Source organism: Eufriesea mexicana, unplaced genomic scaffold (genome assembly GCF_001483705.2).
Source record: "Eufriesea mexicana isolate 0111107269 unplaced genomic scaffold, ASM148370v2 scaffold5717, whole genome shotgun sequence".
Classification (NCBI taxonomy): domain Eukaryota; kingdom Metazoa; phylum Arthropoda; class Insecta; order Hymenoptera; family Apidae; genus Eufriesea; species Eufriesea mexicana.
Genome location: NW_016913651.1, coordinates 36,122 through 57,755, shown reverse-complemented (window position 1 = coordinate 57,755; position 21,634 = coordinate 36,122). Strand labels below are relative to the sequence as shown.

General features: G+C 36.2%; 2 protein-coding genes across 2 annotated transcripts in view; one reads left to right on the top strand and one right to left on the bottom strand.

The window, feature by feature from the left end:
- The window catches only part of LOC108552174 (calcium and integrin-binding family member 3), a 41,191-nt gene extending 40,991 nt beyond the window's left edge, over nt 1-200 (top strand). The window contains exon 5 of the mRNA XM_017906590.1: nt 90-200. Coding sequence (XP_017762079.1) covers nt 90-200 — 111 coding nt within the window. The remainder of the gene's footprint in view (nt 1-89) is intronic.
- Nucleotides 201-1,714: 1,514 nt separating this feature from the next.
- Nucleotides 1,715-21,634, bottom strand: part of LOC108552175 (UPF0573 protein C2orf70 homolog B-like) — a 38,449-nt gene continuing 18,529 nt past the window's right edge. Inside the window, exons 2-3 of the mRNA XM_017906591.1 lie at nt 5,872-6,036; nt 1,715-1,981 (exon numbers count right to left, since the gene is read on the bottom strand). Of these exons, the coding sequence (XP_017762080.1) occupies nt 1,715-1,981; nt 5,872-6,036 (432 nt within the window). The remainder of the gene's footprint in view (nt 1,982-5,871; nt 6,037-21,634) is intronic.

Below are 21,634 nucleotides of genomic sequence, written 5' to 3'. Positions count from 1 at the left end.
ATATAATATAATATTAATTTTATTTAACATTGTGCCTTTTTTCATTTTTCTATTTACTATATTAATCTTTTTCTTCTCAATTTCGCCAGGTACTTCAAGAAATGGTGTTCAATGACCTGACAAGCATTTCCTGCGAAGAATTTATACGTTTCACTTCAAGGATTTCGGAATTCTCGTCAACATTTCACTTCAAAATATAATAGCGCTTACATTATGGTAATTATTTATGTAAGTTCGATGTGCATATTAAAGCAAACGTATAACTTTGCGCTTCAATTTCATGTGCATACATATTAATGCATAATTAACAAATTATGTAATTTCCAGGAAAATGCATTTTCACGAATGAATTCTCTTTCAATGGAATTATTGTCCATTTCTGACAGAAAAATGTGCACAGATGTGCTTTACCAGAAATGGACTTATAATACATTCAATTTACATCGTTTTACGATAAAAAAATATTTGTACCTATAGTAATACAAATTTGTATTAATTTTCAGGTTTTGGATGTATGTAAATAGAGATGAAGACTGAAGGACAAAAGAAGAAATATTATAAAACAGTGATAGAAAATTAATTTTCAACAATAGTACCATCAAAGAAAATTTGAATATTATATGTATAAATAATAATAATTGAAGTCCTATGATAAAAATAATTAGACATATACAACTATATTATATCTCCATAAAAATTAATATTAATTACTAGAAACCACAAATAGTAGAATTAAGAAATTTTTATCTTATATTTATTTCTATTTTATATTATATTATGATTTATTATTTATATGTGTACAATTAACAGTACAATTACTGACCGATAATATATAACTAAATGTAGTATATATACACAATAATAATTAACGTAATGTAATTGGAAACATACAGGTAAACACAATTAACTTATCAGTGACATATATAATTAATTAATTTAAAAAAATTTATTATTTGGCAAAATGAAGCCATTTTCTCGAAACATAAGTAAGATAGAATGTACTAAATTAGATAAACTAAATAAGATAAATTAAAATAACTAAATTAGTATTATAAATTTGTAATTATCATAATTCATCTACATTCCATACGTTATTAATTGTCTGATAAAAATAATCACAATTTACATAGGATTATTAGTAAGATATAAAATTATTTAGTTCATTCCTATAAAATTTGTAATTTTCTGGAAAAATTATACTCATATTAATGTATGTATACACAAATTATATATAAAATACTGTGCATTATTCTCAGTACTATTGTTTATTGTAAATAAAAGTGTTTCATTTCACAAAAATTTGGATTAACTCATGCCATATGATGAAATTTGTACATATTTACGATCAATCTTTATATTAATTATTTAAATTATTTTTTCTAATTAAAGCTAGCTACTTTTATTTCAGTAGTATCGATAAATATTTCCGAAATAACTTAAATATTTTCAAAACAACGTAAATAAATGCATTTTTCTCATATATACATTTAGAAATTTGTATATTTAATCAAAACAATGTAAATATTATATTTAGATACAAAATACACAAAATGCTGCATTTTGCAATTATATTTGAAATACAAAAATGTTATCATTCAGTTTCTCAAATAATTCATCTAAAATATTTTGTCCCATTTCATCGTAATTACATTTATTTTTACATTACATTTCAAAAAATATTTTGGATTATATCAATGTCAGCGAACGTCTTAAATTATCGCTTGTAAGCTATACAACTTGATTTATTATATATACCAGTAAGAGACAAATCTGGTATGTAAGGTGTTTGCTTCCTTCTTTCATACGTAAGTGGTAAAACTGGAGGTATTTTATACTCGATATAATTAAGTGGATATTTAGTGAAATACGACGCCGTCAAGCCAGGTGCACATTGATACTCATAATTGTCGGATTTAAAGAAAGCTAAGGGATGAAAGCTTCCGGTGCGATCCTTATATTGGCTACGATGAAGTTGCACTGCCTATAAGAAGATATAACATAATTTGTATAGGTTAGGTCGACAGTGATAGGTTAGGTTGTCAGTGTTACGTGAAAAAGCAAAGTTGATCTCACGATACTTATGGTTATACAATACTTTATTATCTTCTGCATTCAACACTTGTACAATATCGTGAGTGAGACAATGAACGTGGCAAGGTTCTTTTCCAAAAATAAATTTTTGTATTAAAAGTAAATTATGTAACAATAACATATTTATTACTTAACATAACAGTAATATTTTTAGACGATTGATATATCGTTGTTGTTACTAATATATTATAATATTTTCTGATAATTATGTTATGTCATATTTTGACATACTTGTAATTTTATTAACATTTGAGTACGAAATTAAACATCGTTTGACACGGAAAGATATATGTACATTTTTGGTTAAAGACAAAATATTGTACTGTTATTTCATTATTAATATTATATTTGTAATAATATTGAAATATTAATTTCGAATAGTATGTAATACTACATAATCAAAGTGTAATAGTATATTATTATAGATTAATAATATAATAATGTATATAGTAATGTAATAGCTTAATAGCGTAATAGTGAAATAATAGTATTCGAATAGTATAATATATATACATCTTCCTGTTGTAATTATTTCACTATTTACTCCTATTGTACAGTTCTTGTAAATTTTGTATACTCAGGGTCGCATAAAGATTATAATTGAGGTAGAGGTGGGTAGATTCATAGTAATCTTAGTTACCATGTCACGATGGTAAAAATAATAATGACACATCGTATGAAAATGAAATGACAATGACACTGAAGACCTAGAAAATATAACCTTGAGAAAAGTTTGTTACCCATTATATAGTATTTCTTTAAATAAATATTAATGAACCAATCAGAGTATTTTTGTTTAGTATAATATATAATAGTATAATAGTTCAAGTCCAACTTTAAGATGGTTTCAAGAAATATTTATCAATGTTTCTTCTTTTCAAATTTTCAAGGTCACTCTTTGTAAATGCCAATCAATCTTCTGTAGATATACCTATAACCTTAATGTAACGTAGTTTATCGACAACTTTAAGATGATTGCATGAAATTTTTGTCAACATTTCTGCCTTCTAAGTTTTCAAGGTCACCCTTTGTAAATACCAATCAATCTTCTGTAAATTTACCTATAATCTTAATGTAACGTTGTTTAAGTACAACTTTCAGATGATTTCATAAAATTTTTGTCAACATTTCTTCCTTTTTAGTTTTCAAGGTCACCATTTGTAAATACCAATCAATCTTCCGTAAATATATCTATAATCTTCCTACACTTATCGTTTATTCAATATTAAAAAGAATTCGGCAACTTAAAAATTAATACGCTCCAATAGAAACTATTCATGTTCAAAATACAGTTATTATACAATAATTTTATAGTATCCAATTCTTTTAAAGCTACTATTACAAAACCTTTCCTGTTTTATTCCATCTTCTGTCGATCGAGATTCCTCTAGATATTTTCAGTATCCTGTCTCTCCTCTGAATTTGCTTTCTACTTTCAAGGATTTTTCCTTAGCTCTCGCGCATTCTTACAAATATACATCTGCCACCCAGATTCTCACGTATGCGAACGATTCTCTTTCCTTCCAGATTTTTCTCTCTCCGCACTTTCTCCACTCCTACCTTTACCTATTCCTAGCCCCATCCTTCTTCTCTAAACCCTATTTAAACTTCGCAATTTTCTTCCAAAACTTCGTCCTTCCTCCCCTATTGAAGAACCCACAGTGGACCTCGGTGTAATCGAGTTTCCTTATTGCACTATCAAGTTACTATTAGAAAAATAAGTTGAGGTCAGAAACCAGAATTCCAAACTCTATTCGCCCAAATTACCCAGTATGAGTATACGTTCGTGACATCTAGGTATGTGCGCATTTGCTTTATTATTTCTCTTACTCTTTTCCTATGTCTTTCTCTATACAGTATCATTGGAACATCGTGTTGTGGGGGTTGCGAGCGGCGAAGAACTCTAGCAAGGGAATAATAAACAGCGACATTGACTTCGATTTAGGCTTTTAGGACGATGCCTAGAGTGCGTGCGGACGGATGGGTGACCACGTGCGAGGATTGTACAGATGAGATATTTATGACTGGGTCGAGTGCAAGTGTCACCGACCAAATTTCCGATAGCACTCAGAATCAACAGTAACCAAAAATAGCCGCATGGGAACATCGGGAAGACAAACGTACAGAAGCTGAATCATGGATCACGCGTCTAGTGGTGACAACCTAGAACTAGTGGAATAACAAACAGTCCCGAAGATAAGGACTTTGCCCTGAGTCAAAGGTCCTACTAGAGAGGGGGCACCAGCCCAATATAAAGATATCGTCTTCGACAGGACAAGGCAGTCTGGAAATCATCATCACCTCGTTCTGCCCGTCTATTCTGCGCGTCATCTAATTATAACTGTAGAGTCACACAGTCTCTACTCGCTGGAGAGTACCTCGGAATACTCAGATTCACTGCAGTCTGTATTTTCTATTCGATTCTCAATAACGCGTAACTCTCGCAATCACAACTCTCGGTCTCAACTCTCTCAAGGACTACCTCAACTCTCTAATGACTATCTCAAAACTCTCCTCTATCTTCCAAAGCGGGCCCTTTTAAGCCCGTCTGGAAGGCAAGGCCTCCCCCGAAGGAGGAGAAAGCTCCCTCCACGTAACGCTCTGGGGTGGAAGGGATTCCTCCTTCGGGTTAGGCTCTCCGAAGGGTCACCCACGCGGGGACCCTTCCCGAGAGATGCCCACGGACGCGTCACCCCCGGTTTACAATGGGGAAAACCGGGGTTGAGCGAGGCTACCTCGCATGGCCTGGCCCCAACTTCCCCAGACTCGTCTGGCCTCCAGACGCTAACCGGGCCTCTATACCTGGGGAAGTCAAAAAATATCCTACATAACTTTGTAGTTTGTTAACCGGAAATAAAGAGAGGTACGATTGAGTTCGCTCAATCGGCTCAAGTTTCTTTTTTATTTTCGTTTCAAATCACTTTCCGTGACACAAGCAATGAACGAAAGTCTAGGAATGCGTCCGAGTGTCTGAAGTACCTGGCCCACCGAAAGCGAGGTTGCGTGGGAAATGAATGATCAACGAAGAGAGCTTGCGTATGAAAAGAGAGAGTGTTAAACTTTAAATAAGGGTGCAAGGGCGCAGAAAATGCTGAAGGCAAGAAGGTGTGTATAGTCGAGAGATAGTGAATAAGAGGATCGTGTGTTTGAGAGTTAGAACTGAGAAGAACTTAGTGCAATATTGTAATTAAATAAACATGTTTTGTTATTAAAAAGGAGTTGTTGTTTATTAGACGTGCAGATCTCGGTCTTCATATGATTATTCTAGCGAGAATTCCTACAGTGTCAATATTTCTAATTTAACAAAACTTCAATTGGGCGAAGCAGAAAATTAAATTAACAACAGAAATATTGGTTACTGCGATATTTCAATCGATGAAAATCGTTGTGTTTAGCATCGAATGAGCACTCGACGTTAAGTGACTATAGTCATTTTTAATATGCAACGAACACTTGACATTGGATTGCCATGATCATTGCCATTATATGGTAAGTGTTCGATATTGGATAACCATAAACGATTTTTTAGGCATAATCATAGTCATTCTTTTAAAATTATGTTATGAAAGTACCATGTAAATATTGCAACAACTGGGTAATATATTTTTAAAAATTATTCTCGCAATAATCTATATAAAATTTTAAGTATGTATTATGCAATAAAGCAATAAGTAATAAAATTATAAAAGGAGACAAAAAGCTCACTGGAAGTAAATACAAATAGTCGCAAAGGTGTTTCTATGAACGCGTAAAGTACAAGCAAATAGCAAATTTCATTACTTTATACAGGTCATCAACTTCCTTCATACGTTTACGATCAATTGTTGAAATGTCATTTGAAGGTATAGTTAAACCACGATTTATAGTTCGACGTATTGTACTTGCGGTGATATCTGGTCGTGGGCTGTATGGTGTTTCCTGCATACCCCATTCGCACAATGGTAACTAAAAGAAATTCATATGAGAAAAGAATGATATAATTCATTATATTTCCGAAGTCAAACACATTACATTATTTATTCCATTTACATAACAATTGTATATTAAAATGTTAAATCGTTATTCATTAGTTTTTAATTAATTGCTTTAATAAATTATATATCAAATATATATAATATAATATATAATATTTTACAATAAATTTATGTCATTATTAATGAATTACATTTATGACTTTATGAAATTCCAATATATTTTTAAATTTATGGATAAACTACAATATCATCTTAGAATTGTTGATCCGAAGTATGACCATCATCGGAAGCCAAGGACAATACTATAACGCGTTATATGTTAATGTAACATTAGAACCTTCTTATAAAATTTTCAACAATTTTTAAAAGAAATAATAAGATAATAACAAATAATTTTTATAACAAGTAATATTTTATGTTAATATACTTATAATTACACCATTTTCAAAGTCTTCATACATTTATTATTTCGAATTACGTTATGAGATCCAAGATTATGTACTCTTGAAAGCCTGTGATCAGCACTATGTCAAGAAAATCGTGGAGGAGCAAGTGTCATACTGGGACCTATTTAGATTAAGCCTGGTAAGTCTCATACCCTGCTATGATATAATATATTCTCAAAAATAAAGAAGCCATATTACCATCAAATACTAAACTTCAATTCTCCAATTTAGATTTTAATGAATTTTTATAAAATATTAGTATAATATATAGATTTTAGTCAGGTAGTGTCTGATGGTAACATAAACAGCAATATTTTTCTGGTAGTAGTTACCAAGAAAATCTGGTAGATAGTTTTACCTGTACTTTATGATAAGTTATAAAACAAGTCTCATTTCATACCTAACTTTCGCAAGGAAACGATACTTTTAGTCACGAGTGCTGTAAAATGGCGCAAGAAGCCACTGCAAAATAGTTGTTAACAAGTGGATAAAGCGTTTTAAATACAAAGACAGTTGATCCTGTGTCAAAACGTAGTTGTGAACTAAATAATTGTAAACAAGGTAGAAATAAAATAGAAGAAGACGAATAAAGAATTTATGTTAAAAACTAGGAAATATTTTCTCTTTTAAGAAAAATCGTCATAAATAACACGATAATAGGAATAATAAACCATAATTTAGCACTGATGGTCTTCGACTCTGAGCTCTTGATTCTTCTTTCCTGATTCTTTATTCGAGTCTCTTTTCTCGAATCTTTCTACGAATAACCTCGCACGTCTTTTCATTCATATATTCTTCTTACATAGTCTTTCCCTCTATCACCGTATCTATTTCCTTATCACTTTATTCCTATCACTCTATCTTCATTCGCGCAGCCATTCCTGATCCCTGCGTGATTGTGGTCGTCCAAACGTCCTCCTTTCGTTTCTCTAATATTCTAGACCAATGATTTTTAACCATTTGCATCTCACGACACACGTAAACTAATTAATTAAGTCCTCTACCATACCAAAAAAAATAATATCACTTGTAACTTTATTTCTCTGTCATTTTTTCATGTAACAATTTAAAGGAAATGAAATCAGTGCTATTTATACAGTTACATTGCTTAAAAATCGCTGATTTTGGACTAAATACTGTTCACTATATACCCAATAGCTGCATTTTTAAATGTTATGTACGAATATTCGATTTATAGGTTATAAATATTTAAATTACACGTACTTAAAATAAACCATGAATACATAAGTACCACATTAATGTCTTGATAAAGTGAAGCAAGTGTTGGGATAAAATTCAGGTCTGAGTTCGATTCCCCAGTTCATCAGAATGTATTTTTTTCTTATATTATATTTTTTATTGTTTTATTTTATATTCTATACTTATATCACGGTAACAGTGAACTTGCTGAATAATACTTAACATTCATTTTAATTTTTCGCTTTATTTAGGGAAGCAACTTTATTTACGTTATACGATTTCCCATAAGAAAATTCATTTGATAGTGTTCTATCCATATTTTAACATTCTTAAATAAATTAGAACCTGTAATTGTCGATATATGCAGACGAATATGAAGTTTAATGAGAACCAGGGTCAAATTCTCCGAAAAAGTAGAATTTGTTTCTGAAAAACTCGAGTTGGTTTTAGAATCATGTTACGTAACTTTTTAGTAGGATTTAGATCCGTTAGGGTCATAGGAGGTCGGGGCCAGGCCACGCGAGATGGCCTCGCGCAAACCCGGCTTACCCTGTTGTAAACCGAGGGTGATGCATCCGTGGTCACATCTCAAAAATGGTCCCCGCGAAGGTGACCCGTCGGAGAGCCTAACCCGGATGGAGGAGTCTCTTCTACCCATGAGCTTTGCGTGGAGGGAGTTTTCTCCTCCTTCGAGGGAGGCCCCTGCCTTCCAGACGAGCTTAAAAAGGCCCGTTCTGGAAGATAGAGCCTAGTTCGACACGCGTTACGAGTTCGTTAAGAGTTGTTAGTTGCAGTCTTTAAGAGTTAAAGTTGAGACTAATTGTGAGTTAGATCCAGTCCCTAATCTGCGGAATTTTAGAGCCGAAGTACTCTCCAACGTAGTAGGGACTGTGTGACTCTACAACATAAACAACTGACTGCATGGAGAGTGCAAACGTCTCGAGCTAGCAGTACTCAGTGTAGCAGCTAAAAGGAACTGTATCTCGTCACTAGGTCGATCTTAGTTGGCGACAATTAGTGACGGACGGTTCTTTGAGGAAGGTTCTGTCTAGCTTCTATAATGTTCAATCCCACTCCTGATATTTGTAAGGGGGCTTGTTCCCACGCGTCGCGAATGCATCGAAGTTATTTCCTTCTTATGAACGCGTGGGGTGCTCTAGACGTTTTACGGTCTAGAGCTGTTATTGTTGTTTGGTAGCCCGAATGTTAATCTGTTTCTTCCTTACTCCCTTCCCCGGAGTCGCGATGAAGTAGAAGGTTTTACTGTTTGAAAGTTGGAAGTTGACTGTTTGAAAGTTGTGGTTTGACTCACTGACCCTTTTCCGCTAGTCAGTTCTTCGCCTTGGCACGTCGAGGATGCGCGCTGATTGGTTGTTTAGAAAAATGTTTATTTCCGAATCAGCGGCATCGTATGTGTCGTGATCACCTCTTCCATGCGCCCTTGACGCGCCTTCTCCTGCAAGCGTGGGATGACACTTGAGCGGACGTGAGGTCATGGGTTTTTCCCAAGGGTTACGGTGTTCGTCCAGGTCCGGTGCGTCGGTAGTTTGTTACCCTGAGCAGGACTTCGGGATGACCCTTCAGAATTACCGAGGTTTATAACACGTCCTTTGGCTATTGAGCGTAGGCGAAATGAAGATTTGAAAGAATATTAGTTTCATTGCCCCCCAATATACCTAGAGTCCAACTCTAAAATAGTCTGACTTTCCGATCGTGTTATAAACCTTAGAAATACCGACTTCACGGCTCATTTAGCGATGCCAAGGCGGGAGACTCCATATGCACCGCGTAACAGGGCTTACTAATAATCTAATAATAAGAACTGGCCGATAATATACTATATCGTAAGGACTCTCTAAAGGCACTGTCTCGCAGAAACTGTCTAAAGGAACTCTCTAAGACGAATTGTCTAACGACTGTTTATTATCTTCTCTTTTCGGGCTGGCATTCCTATATATATTCTTACACTTCGAAGTGGTAAGTGGACTGTATTTTAGTAGAACTCTCTTCGTGACTGCTCTGTCGGTGGTTTTATAAGCTTCCTCTGTCTACTGATTGGTTGCGAATAATATTGGGGGTATATGCTAGCTCCAGCGTCTTTCGGTGGTGGTGGTTGTTTAAACAATCTGGGTCCTTATGCCTGTCGTCTTAAGGGTGATATATTGTTGCTTATTACGGTTTACCCAAGTGGTGGTTTAGGCGATAATGAGTGTATAGTCGTCAAGAGACGCTGTCAATAAGGACATAAAGCAGTCTTTCACTTGACCTGGGACATTGCGGTCCTAGAGCCGCAACACTGGTACTTGTAAAATTTCAGAGCTTTCACATTTAGATACACAGTCTGCCCTAAACAAAAGGATGAACGGAATACGGGAAACGGTATTTCAAGAATTAACAAGAACGATCTGTCAAATATGTCTCCATTTTATGAATTTTCACAATATTCACAAATATATTATAGTATGAAAGGTGCCAAATGTTCACGATTTATGTGAATAAACACGTACAATAAAACATAACGTTGTACGTACCTAGTGTATCGTGTCGCGAATGAATTTGGGGAAATTTTGACGGATTATAAGGCCGTCTCGCGATCTCGTAATGTTGCCCGATAAATTAATATTGAGCAACTGTTTCAATTAGCACGGGCAAAAAGATGATCTCGGATGGAGTCGAACGCTAGACTCTGTACGACGATAGGAACTTAACTCTTGGATGTCTCGATTGGAAGGCTGGAACTATACCCTTTGGCGTTTCAATGTGAACTGTGTTCCTCGGCGATTCGATTGGAACTATCCTGCTCAAGGATCCGTTTTGAACTGTGTTCCTTGACGATTCATTTAGAAGTCCTCCTCAATTTTCCTAAGATCGGTCTTAGGAAAAATTGGGAGTTCGCCAAATATTATTGGCCAATTAGATCAAGAGCGTTCCCTTGGTTCACAAATCGGTCACTTTGAAGGAAGAGAAGGTTCTCCCAAGCGAAGACGGTGGTGGAGGAAACCCTCTCCATCAAGGTATGGTACGCGGGAGTCCACCCGCGCGCTGGTCACCCCATCGGCCGTTAATGACCCCTAGCTAGGGCCTGAGGCTTCCAACGTGTGCGGACCACGTGGAGCCCTCAGGTCTATTGTCAGCCAAGTCTTAAGAGCCGTCGCTTAATTTCGTTAAATTAAGGTTTTCACGGATTCTCGTGTTCCGCGACACGAGAAGTCATAATAAAAGTGAAAATTTACAAACATGCAGAAAGCATGGATATGAAAATTCCGATGCCGAATTTTTCTGACCCTAAAGACTTGGCTGTTGGAAGATCATAACGGTGTCTTCCTTGTTCCATGACGTAATGCCAAGTGCACATAAATAAAAAATACGTTTATGAAATTTTAAATTTTTTAAACAAACTACTCTCCTCCTCATATTATAAATATTATTAGATAATATTCTGCATCGAAAAGTTAAGTGGAAAAAGTAAGTATAGTAAAAATTTAGGCAGAGGTCAAAAGTGACCCGGTGTCGGATCGTCGCATCGCTCGTCTACGGTCGGCTATTCGAGAATTAACACCTGCGTGAATAGTTAAGTGCAGTTAAGTTCTTTATCCTTGATGGCGTTACCCTGCATTGGTATCTATTTTCCTTCGAGGAAAATTGAAAAGCTGGATAGTCTCGAAGCTATAATGAATGACGCAATGGACTGTTGTCATAGAGCCTATGCGAGCCCTACTGACGGGTTCGAAGGGCGACACTTTTCACAGTTCACCGTACTACACGCATCGCAGAAAACCTCGAGTTCTCGTTTATTTCACACCATTAACTCGTTCCGTGCCACGTGTACTATTTGTGGTACACGTTAAACTTGATCTGCAGGCCACGTGTACCATAAATGGTGCACGCAGCATATTTATTTAATGAGCTGGAAACATGTTTTATGACAAATTTAATTCTGTAAAATATATTTCCACTAAAAGAACGAGATACTATATAAAATGCAGTATAGAACAAAGAACATAAATTTGTTTAATTGTTATATATACAATAATTATTAATTACACGTAATGGTGGACTTTTTTTAAGCAAGGAATGCATAAAAATGGCTTATACGGGCAATCGTTGCAAAATGTCACTACACTTCTAATTCTTTTTACTAATCGAAAATTTTTGAACTGACAGACTTTTACGGTCGATCTGATCGCAGCGTCACGTGTACCATAAATGATACACGATGTGACAATTGTTCTAAACAAGCTAATTATTTATGGATTGATGATGTAATGACATATTGTGTCAATTTTGCATCAATTTTTAGTCAAAACAACAAATGGCCTAGAGATCATGTCTGGCAAAAACGGCTTGGCACGGAACGTATTAAAAAATTGAAAATATAATTAAGAATAGAAATTCATCGGTAAGGCTACCCTAGCAGGCCCTGCCTTAGACACCAGGATACTATTGGAGGGTCGGGAAGTTGTATATATAGGAATTAGAGGTTTCCCAAGAATTTGCGAGAAAGTCCTCGAAGTCGAAATCCACCTAGCGATGAGGGTGAGAATGATGGTCGCTACAAAACAAATCGAACATCAACCGATACTTTCATGAAAGACTATTTTTGGAAGCAAAGCTAAGTTACGTGGTCCTTACGAGGAAAGAAAACGCAGGCCAATGGAATCGTAATCGTCGAGGGGGCGAATCGCGGATCAGCAAGGTGGCATGATTTTCAGGGGGCAAATCGTGAATCCGGAAAGTGACGCAATTTCTATTGCAGCAAATCGCTAATTGGCTGAATCATAGCAGCCAATTAGCGATCGATGGAAGCACGTCATCCGGCTTTGAGAGAGGCATAAATACGGGACCCTCGACTTGGCGGGGGAGTCCCGAGTGAAGAAGCCTTGAATAATCCTCGTGAAAAAAGATTGTGACCGGTACGGGCGTGAGTTGTTCGGTATCGGAGAGAGACGAATAAGAGCATGTTTTTCGTATGTTATAGTTACGTCGTTGTAGTATTATTGTAGGATGGCGAATATTGGTCTTGATACACCGAAAATTCACGAAAGAACAAGAACACGATAACACAAACTCAAAACTCTTAAACTGATTTAACTTAGGGAAGGAACACCAAGATAACGAAATGAAAACACACAAGGACGCGCTCTTTTAAAACTCTCTTTTCAATACCAAGCGACTCACGCTTGTGCTGGTCGCAACCGATTTCTAAGGACTCTGTTTTGGTTGTCAAGGACCACGCTTTTATGCTTTCCTTAACCTACGCTTCACCTCCCCGTAGAGGAGTCGCGCAACTTAATTTTGTTATATAGAATAACTTTTCGATTTGCTTGTAGAAGATATCGATCGGTTTACAATTTGTTTCTGTTGGCAATAGCCGATTTGCGATTTCTTTTGGTATTCTACAATATTATTAACCCCATCTTACACACTTGCTCAGTTATTGTGGACTCTTGACAAAACCTTCAGAATTCACACTGATTCTCTGCTGCAAAAGAAGTAATCATTAGGTTCGGGTACTGCGAAGTCGGCCCTGATCTGATCATGTGCATTCATCATGCGCAGTTGTCGCATTCGGTACCTCGTGACGTTGAACGAAGTATAGACCAGTCACGGATAAAAAATAATTTTTAAATAAGAAATGATAATGGGTAAAAAAAATTTAGCACCCATCTGAATTTGTCGCGAATTTATAGCTCTTTGAGAACAATAGGCAACGATTGCTGCAAAAGAAGTAATCATTAGGTTCGGGTACTGCGAAGTCGGCCCTGATCTGATCATGTGCATTCATCATGCGCAGTTGTCGCATTCGGTACCTCGTGACGTTGAACGAAGTATAGACCAGTCACGGATAAAAAATAATTTTTAAATAAGAAATGATAATGGGTAAAAAAAATTTAGCACCCATCTGAATTTGTCGCGAATTTATAGCTCTTTGAGAACAATAGGCAACGATGCTAAAATAAACCCATCGCTAATTATGATGTATGATTATTATGTAACTCGCTAAATGTAATCTCCTTAAAATTAAAATTTTCTCGAGAATGGTTAAGATCTTCGATTGTGACATAAGCTGTGTTTGCCACGTTCGTTAGCAACTGTGCCAATTTGATTAGCGTGATAGGTATATTACTGCTGAACATACACGTAAGATCGATCCATATGAAATCAAAGGCTTTTACGTTGTCTAGGGGAACCATTGCGGTTATGTTCTTGTGTGCCATGTATGCCTTGAGGTCACTGATTACATTGGCTAACCAGTGTATAGTGGAGTGTTTCTATTTGAAACCGAATTTGGCGAATAGACGAGATAGGATTAGTCTTTCGGCCACTTTTGACTATGAAGAAAGTAGGCAAATTATGTAATAGTTGAAGGCATGGGTTGATTCTCATTATGTTCAAGAATCAACACAAAGGTGACATGTTTGTACAATAGATGTTCAGAAAAAAACTGTAGATAACAATATTCTTGATTATTACATTAAATTGATTGTCATTTTCTTGAATAGGTTTATTCGAGGTGTTGAAGCTTGTTTTTCTTCTTCTTTTTATACTTTGTTCACGCTTCGACGTTTGTCAGTTTGCCAATGATTTCAATGATTGCAGTTATATATTTGAGTAAGGCTTACACTCGTCTCTTTATTCTTATTTATTCACGAATGTTCGTACATTGTTTGAACTTTTGTTCTATACTGTTGTAGCGACCATCATTCTCACTCTTGCCACTAGATGAATTTTGAGGACTTTGAGGACTGTCTCGAAAGTCTTCGGAAAACCTCCAATTGCTATATATATAACTTTCCCGACCTTCTAAAATAGTATCCCGGTCTTACATTACAGGGTATCCCAGCAACGGTAACACAACCGGAAAGGAGTGATTCTAGATGTACAAACGAATAGAATATTTCATTCGAAGCTTCGTGTCCGAGGTAGTGACCAAGTTCTCACCCTCGTCACTCTCATCAACAGATGGATTCCTACTTGAAGGAGGTTCGAGGACTTTCTCGTAAGTCCTCGGTGAAGCCTCGATCTCCATTAAATAAAAGTTTCTATGCCACCTAAGTATCCCTGGTCTAAGACAAGACCTGTTAAGGTAGCCTTACTGATGAGTCCACTAGCAGGTCCGGGACAAAACGCATCCCTTCCTTTTCCTACCGTCCTATCCAGCTACACCGCCACAAAGAATACCTACAACCAGTCGACATTCAAGAAACGTGAGAGAGGAGACCCCCTACCCTGTCATATTGTTGAAAGCTAATGGAAAATATCATCTTGACTTTAGAGATTGAAGAATTTTGCTACTTTTTAGAATAAATGGTTTTGAAAATTAAATATTCAGAACTTACTGTCCCTTTATTCATTATGCATTTTAGTATTTTGTTAGGTTCTGACGTTTGAACTTCCCGAATGTATTGTATTTAGCAGGGCTTTTAGTATGACTCTCATAAATGTATCTGTCGCGTCGCGTCGCGATCGAAATTCTCGTATTTCCGACGGGTTGTAAGGCCGTCTCGCGACTACGACACGTATTGCCCGCCAAATTAATATTGGGCAACTGTTTAAGTTGCACGAGCGGAAAAGAGTCGTGTCTACGACGTTCGACGTTTCGAAAAGAACGTGGCGTGTTGTTGATTTGAATCGGTTAGACGGAGTTTTTGAAGAGAACCCTGTGCACCTAAGCCACCACTTAGGTAATCCGCAACAAATAACTATATATCACCCTTCGAGAAGACAAGCACAATTATCTAGATTGTTTAAACAACCACCACCACCGAAGGACGCTGAAGTTAACATACACCCCCAACATCGTAGCGACCAATCAGCAGAGAGACCAGGATTATATAACCACCGAGAGAGTCAGTACCAGTCAGTCAGTAAATAACATTCGAAGAGTTCAGAAGAGTTATCCGGAACAACTACATAAAATACAGTCCACTATAAACACAACGTTCCTCAAGAAATTTGATTCGTCATTAACCGTCGCCAATTAAGGACGACCTATTGACGATATACACCCACAATTGGTGACCCCGACGAAGAACAAGCACAACCTTCAATGTTCTTGAGACAGAGAAGCCGAACGAAGAACAAATGCAACATTCAACGACCCAGAGTTGTGAGAAGAGATGGCCCGATACCACTAATATAGTGTTAGCTATAGGATAGCATACCTCTCGAACACACCGAAAGAACAAAGAAGATCTCACATAAATATATGTAGGATGGCGAACACTGGTCTTGAGACACCGAAAATTCACGAAAGAACAAGAACACGGTAACGCAAACTCAAAACTCGTAAACTGATTTAATTTAGGAAAAGAACACCAAGATAACGAAATGAAAATACACAAGGACGCACTCTTTTAAAACTCTTTTTCCAACACCAAGCGACTCACGCTTGTGCTGGTCACAACCGATTTCTAAGGACTCTGTTTTGGTTGTCAAGGACCACGCTTTTATGCTTTCCTTAACCTACGCTTCACCTCCCCGTAGAGGAGTCAAGCAACTTAATTTTGTTATATAGAATAACTTTTCGATTTGCTTCTAGAAGATATCGATCGGTTTACAATTTGTTTTTGTTGGCAATAGCCGATTGGGATTTCTTTTGGTATCCTACAATACTTAACACGTTCTAACGCGAATAATGTTGGAATAGACGTAAGAAATTTATGACGTGCCCTGAAAGGGTATAGATGTAGTGGGAGAGTTTTCCCACTGTAGAAGAAAACTCAAAAATCCATGGGGAGGATCCCCATAAGTACTCCTTCCAAGTATGTATAGCGTTCGAATATTTACATGAGCTACTGTATCTGCAGAAAAACAAGTCTCTTCGCTAATTCTTTCGACCACTCGTTACCAAGATCGATACAATTCTGCTTCTTTGAGAGGATCATTCCTCGCTTTCTTTAATTTTTCTACCGCACATAATAAACCTCTCTCTTGGAGACAGAATATTGGGAGTGAGGTATTTACACAAGACCAGATATCCTATTCCTACCCGACTTTCAATATTCACAAAATACACGTGCACTTTAACTACGTCTTACAATTAGATAGATAGACCATCAATACAGTGCGTGGGAAAGTGTGATTGGGAAAGAGAGAATAGGTATGAAAGAGGATAGAATGTATGGTTTTAAATAGGGATGCAAGGGCGTGAGTAGGCAGTATGTAGTATGTCGTAGTACGGTGTTGTATGTTAGAGTCCGTAGTAGAATTATTAGAGAGAGAGTTGTGAAGAATTGTGTTGTTAGTTGTGTTCGTGTTGTTAGTTGTAGTTGTGTTGTTAGTTATAATCGTGTTATTAGTTGTAGTCGTAAAAGTTTAGTTGATAGATATCTATATTCGTAGTCTTTACCGTCACCGCACATTGTATATTATATTGTATGTCTAATAAATAGTTTTATATTATTTAACACCCACCCTATCTCTACAATATCGTGACTTACAGTTAAATTTCAGTTTTATCTTACTTTATATCTGACCAAATACCTAATCAGTATTCAGTTCAAGAGTGACCAAAAGAATATAGAAATATTTTTCACCATAATGGAGAAATGTAATTTAGAACGAATTGTTCCAAGGTTGCAGCTGATAATAAATTTATTTTTGATGGATACGAAAATTGTTTAAAAAGTGATTTTATCGAGAGATCGAGTTGTGATTCCAATAATAATAACATTATTCTACCAATAAGAAAGGAACTCAAAAGACTCGTAATAAATATTTTAGTATTTAATAGAAAATAAAATATATTATACATAATAATAATCTATAAATTACGAATAATTTATATCTATAAATTCCATTTACAAGATATTCACGATATAAATAATAAACCAATAATAAACATTAAAAAAGCATTTTTCAAATTTTACCTATAATTTTTCTTCTAAAATATGATTTACCTAAAGCTGTAAAAAATTACGACTGGTTGTGAGAGTTATCCGCGAAGAAACTGCAGTGTAAAGGATTAAGAGCATTAAGCTCTGTTTTTCGGGTCATGGACTTTTAGTTTTGCGTTTCGGATTAAGTCATTAATGTTGGCTTCGAATTTACCCTCAATTTATCGATGATCGATTCGGTGATCGAGTCTAATACTGGTTAGAGATACCTGCTGGGAGGATACTGGTCGTGACTGGGAAAGTTGGTCAGGTAGAAAGACAAGATGTCTCCTCTTGACACAAGCTTTGAAGCTCCCAAATCCCGAAAAAACTTGCAGGATCCTAGTAACGTACGTTTACACAGTATTAACTTTTTGCACTCGGAGAATTTTTTTACTCGGTCGACTAGTGACTCTAAGCAGATTCTTGCAGTGGAGAACATTTTGAAATTAAAAATTTTGTTTTGAAGAGAGACAAATTAAAAACATTTCTGAGTTTCTTCACAAAGTACTCTTGCTGAATTACTTCATCTTCATTAGTGAAAATAAAACCGAATAATAAATTAAAAATTAATAATTGTTGCTATAGCGGCTCCAGCGGAGTACAAAGGATTAACCCATTTTATTCAATTACTATAAAAATTAAAAATGTATTTCATAGTTAAGAATATTTTTATTTAACCTGTTAGTAACTCCAGTATAATCTTGCAATAGAAATCTCCAAAAATTTTAATTTCGGAAAGAAGGTTATAAATATTTGTGAATTTATTTATACCTTTCTTTTACGCAATTTATCATCTGTACTAATGAAAACGAAGCTAAAGAATGATTTAAAGATTATCGATGTCTTTGAAAGGATTAAAATGAATTACATTTTCGCAGTTTTCATTTTAATAACTAACTTGCACCATAATGACGAGTCTAGTTTATAGATTTTTCATATCAAACCACTCCAGAACGAGATATACTCATATTAATGGTCGATGAAATATTAATAACCATAAGAACAATCCTTTATTTAATTATAAAAATGATCAAACACAAATATTAAGTTTAAATATAATTAATTTATCACAATAACACGGTCACATCTCTTTTCACTATTACAACTCAATTACAACTGACCTATGTCAAATCACTCTCGTTTTGTTCTTTCTTCTTTCATACATTACATGAACATACACGATTTACACAACGCCTCAATCATTACAGACATACTCGTCTATCACAATAATCTGAATTCATTAAATATTGCCATCCCATACATATTTGTCCCACTCATCCCTTTCTTACAGACATCGCTCCTTTATTATATCAACATAATAATTTAAAAATCTATGTAACCATTACCACAATTCATCGTACGTCTGAGACTATACTCAACATGTTTCGATACTCGCAAAATTTGTGTTGTAGGGACACATCCCAGATTCGGAAAACGATGGTTTCTTGTAAATATTTTCGACTCCTTCCAGACATCGAGGGTTCCGGGTCAATGGGGGCCTGGTTTATATCTCTACGACCAGGGCCCCATGACTCGCGGACGCGCGAACCACCTCGACACCTAAAGAACGGCGAAAAAGAGTCAGTTCGTTTACGCCTCTCCAACGACAGGGGTCCTTCCCAAAAAGCTAGCCTTAATCTGGCCCCCCGTACATAATAAAGTCCTACTAAGGAAACGTAGTGCTATTTTCACTCGATCCCTCTCGTCCTCCACCTTCAGTATAAATAGTAAAAACTGTTGCAATTTTACCACGAATGAAGTAGATAAATGTATAGAGGCTAATTAAAACGAAAAGTCTTTCTAATACGAAATTTGTCATAATCATAAATCATTTTTATAATTATCCATGCAACGTCATTTCTGCATTACGTCGCTTCTTTTCGCTCTACCTTGCTCAGGCTCGATGCCACTTGCTCGATCTCTCAGTCATGCTATTCTGTGCTGTTCGATTTATAGATACGAAATTTTCAGGCAATAACAAAGTTTCGCTGCTTTATCATCACGACTGTGCCAGGAAAAGTGGTCCTATTACAGGGTGACCAATCAGACCCGCATTCCTTTTGACAGCTAACTTTCCAGCCGGGAACGGTATGTGGGTTGGAAGTTATGTTGGCTTTCTTTGTTATACGAAGTCTATGGTGCTACGAGTGCGGTGTATTATAACAGAGAACTATGTGGGACGCACGAGGCACACAAAGTGATCGGCTTGGCGTGTCAGCGGGTCATTGCAGTGCGATTTTTGGTGCTGGAATTGACGAGTGGCGTCAAAATAGCTCAGCGAGGCAGTCTTTCGATACCTATCAGATTGCGCGTGTGATATGTTTGAAATGTGGAATAAATTGAGAGGAGAGAGGTCTGCAGTTACAGTAGAAACACGTTTATATAAACTTTTAGGGAACAAGACAGTTCAGATAATAGGTTCAGATAACAGAGGTCCACTTGCATTCCCACTGCATTTTTCCTTAGAGAGGACTATATTAAAGTGGGTTAGGTTAGGTTAGGTTAGGTACCGCGCCGCAATTTTGCACGCTACAGTGCGTTGTATCGCAGATGGCTAATTAAAAAGCAATAAATAACATATCCCATACTAGTAATGTAGGATTTTTGGCTAAATTAATTTTTATGCATTTATGTATTTTTGTAACGAAACAGGTTTTATTTAACACGTTCGTCGCCCAATGACATTCGGTTGAGTTTCTCGCGGGGTACAAATCCTATTGTCGAAGCGCTAGAACGTTATCGAACTGATGATTTGGATGCATCTAGTACAACCACCGCTCGTTAGATGTTGGTCAACGGACCCTATTTATAATTTTTGAGTTACTATCAGCAAACTTGCATTTTGCAAATAACGAAACGATAGAACAGAGTAGCAGACTTGGTAAAGTTTTACCAGTCATAAACATATTGGCAGACAATTACGAAAAATGTAAAAAAACTACGACCTATTGTTCCAATTGTCCAAAATCACCTCAAATGTGTTTAGACCGTTTTAACGAATACCACGCGACATAGTATAACGTAATATTTTATCCTAAATATAAATTAATAAAAAGTATAGTATAACGTGTATATTTTTCATATTTTTATGTTGTATATCCTACATTTATAATTCAGTGCTTATTCCATTAAATTCCTTTTAAAAATCCAGCTGAAAATCCTATTTAACTTGAACAAGAAGAGCGTTACTCATATTTGGGTGTTAACAAAAATATTACACTAAGTTTCTCACACGATCCTTCTTCACCACACACATTCAGTCTTCTGCCTTCTGACTTCTCTCTACTCTGCCTACTCTCGACTCAACTCTGCCTACTTCTTAGCTCTACCTTCTTCTCTCTGACTTCCTCGAGCCCTTGCATCCTTACTTAAAGCCAAAACTCTCTCTTTTCGTACACAGATTTTCCTTCTCAATCATTCGACTTAATCACAGACATCCCGACAAAAGGATTTCGCGCTATCATTTGTTCTTTCACCCCGAACTCCCAAGTCAGACCCAATCCCTTGCTTTTCGAGAAGCCGCCCAAACGTTTCCATGCACTCCCTTAGAAGTAAAACCGCACACCCATTCGCCCCGCTACTACTCTTAATACTTTGTCAGTGTCCTTCACCGCTCGCCATCCCACAATACATTGCACAATTATAGAGTTTCACTTGTTTAACCTCGCTCACATACACAAAACACATACCAAAATCATTTTATTAGGTCATTTACTAGTTATTCAGAGAAACGAACAGAACTTAATTTTAAATATGTCAGTAGTACTGCAGATAAATCTAATACCAAAATAGGAAACGTTCAAATCATTGATCAGATGTTCAGTCCTTCACCGTTCACCTATTCCGTTCGTTTTTTCGCTTGTAACCGCTACCCTTACACCTCAAATTTGGAAACTCCAACCAATTACAAAGTCCATAGTCCCACCAAGGGTCTGCATAAGAGCTAGACCTCTTAGCTCGTAGAGTATAAAAACACGATAGCAAGATAGACAGAAAGTCCACTTACCATTTCGAAGCTAAATAGAACCCCCTCAAAGAACCG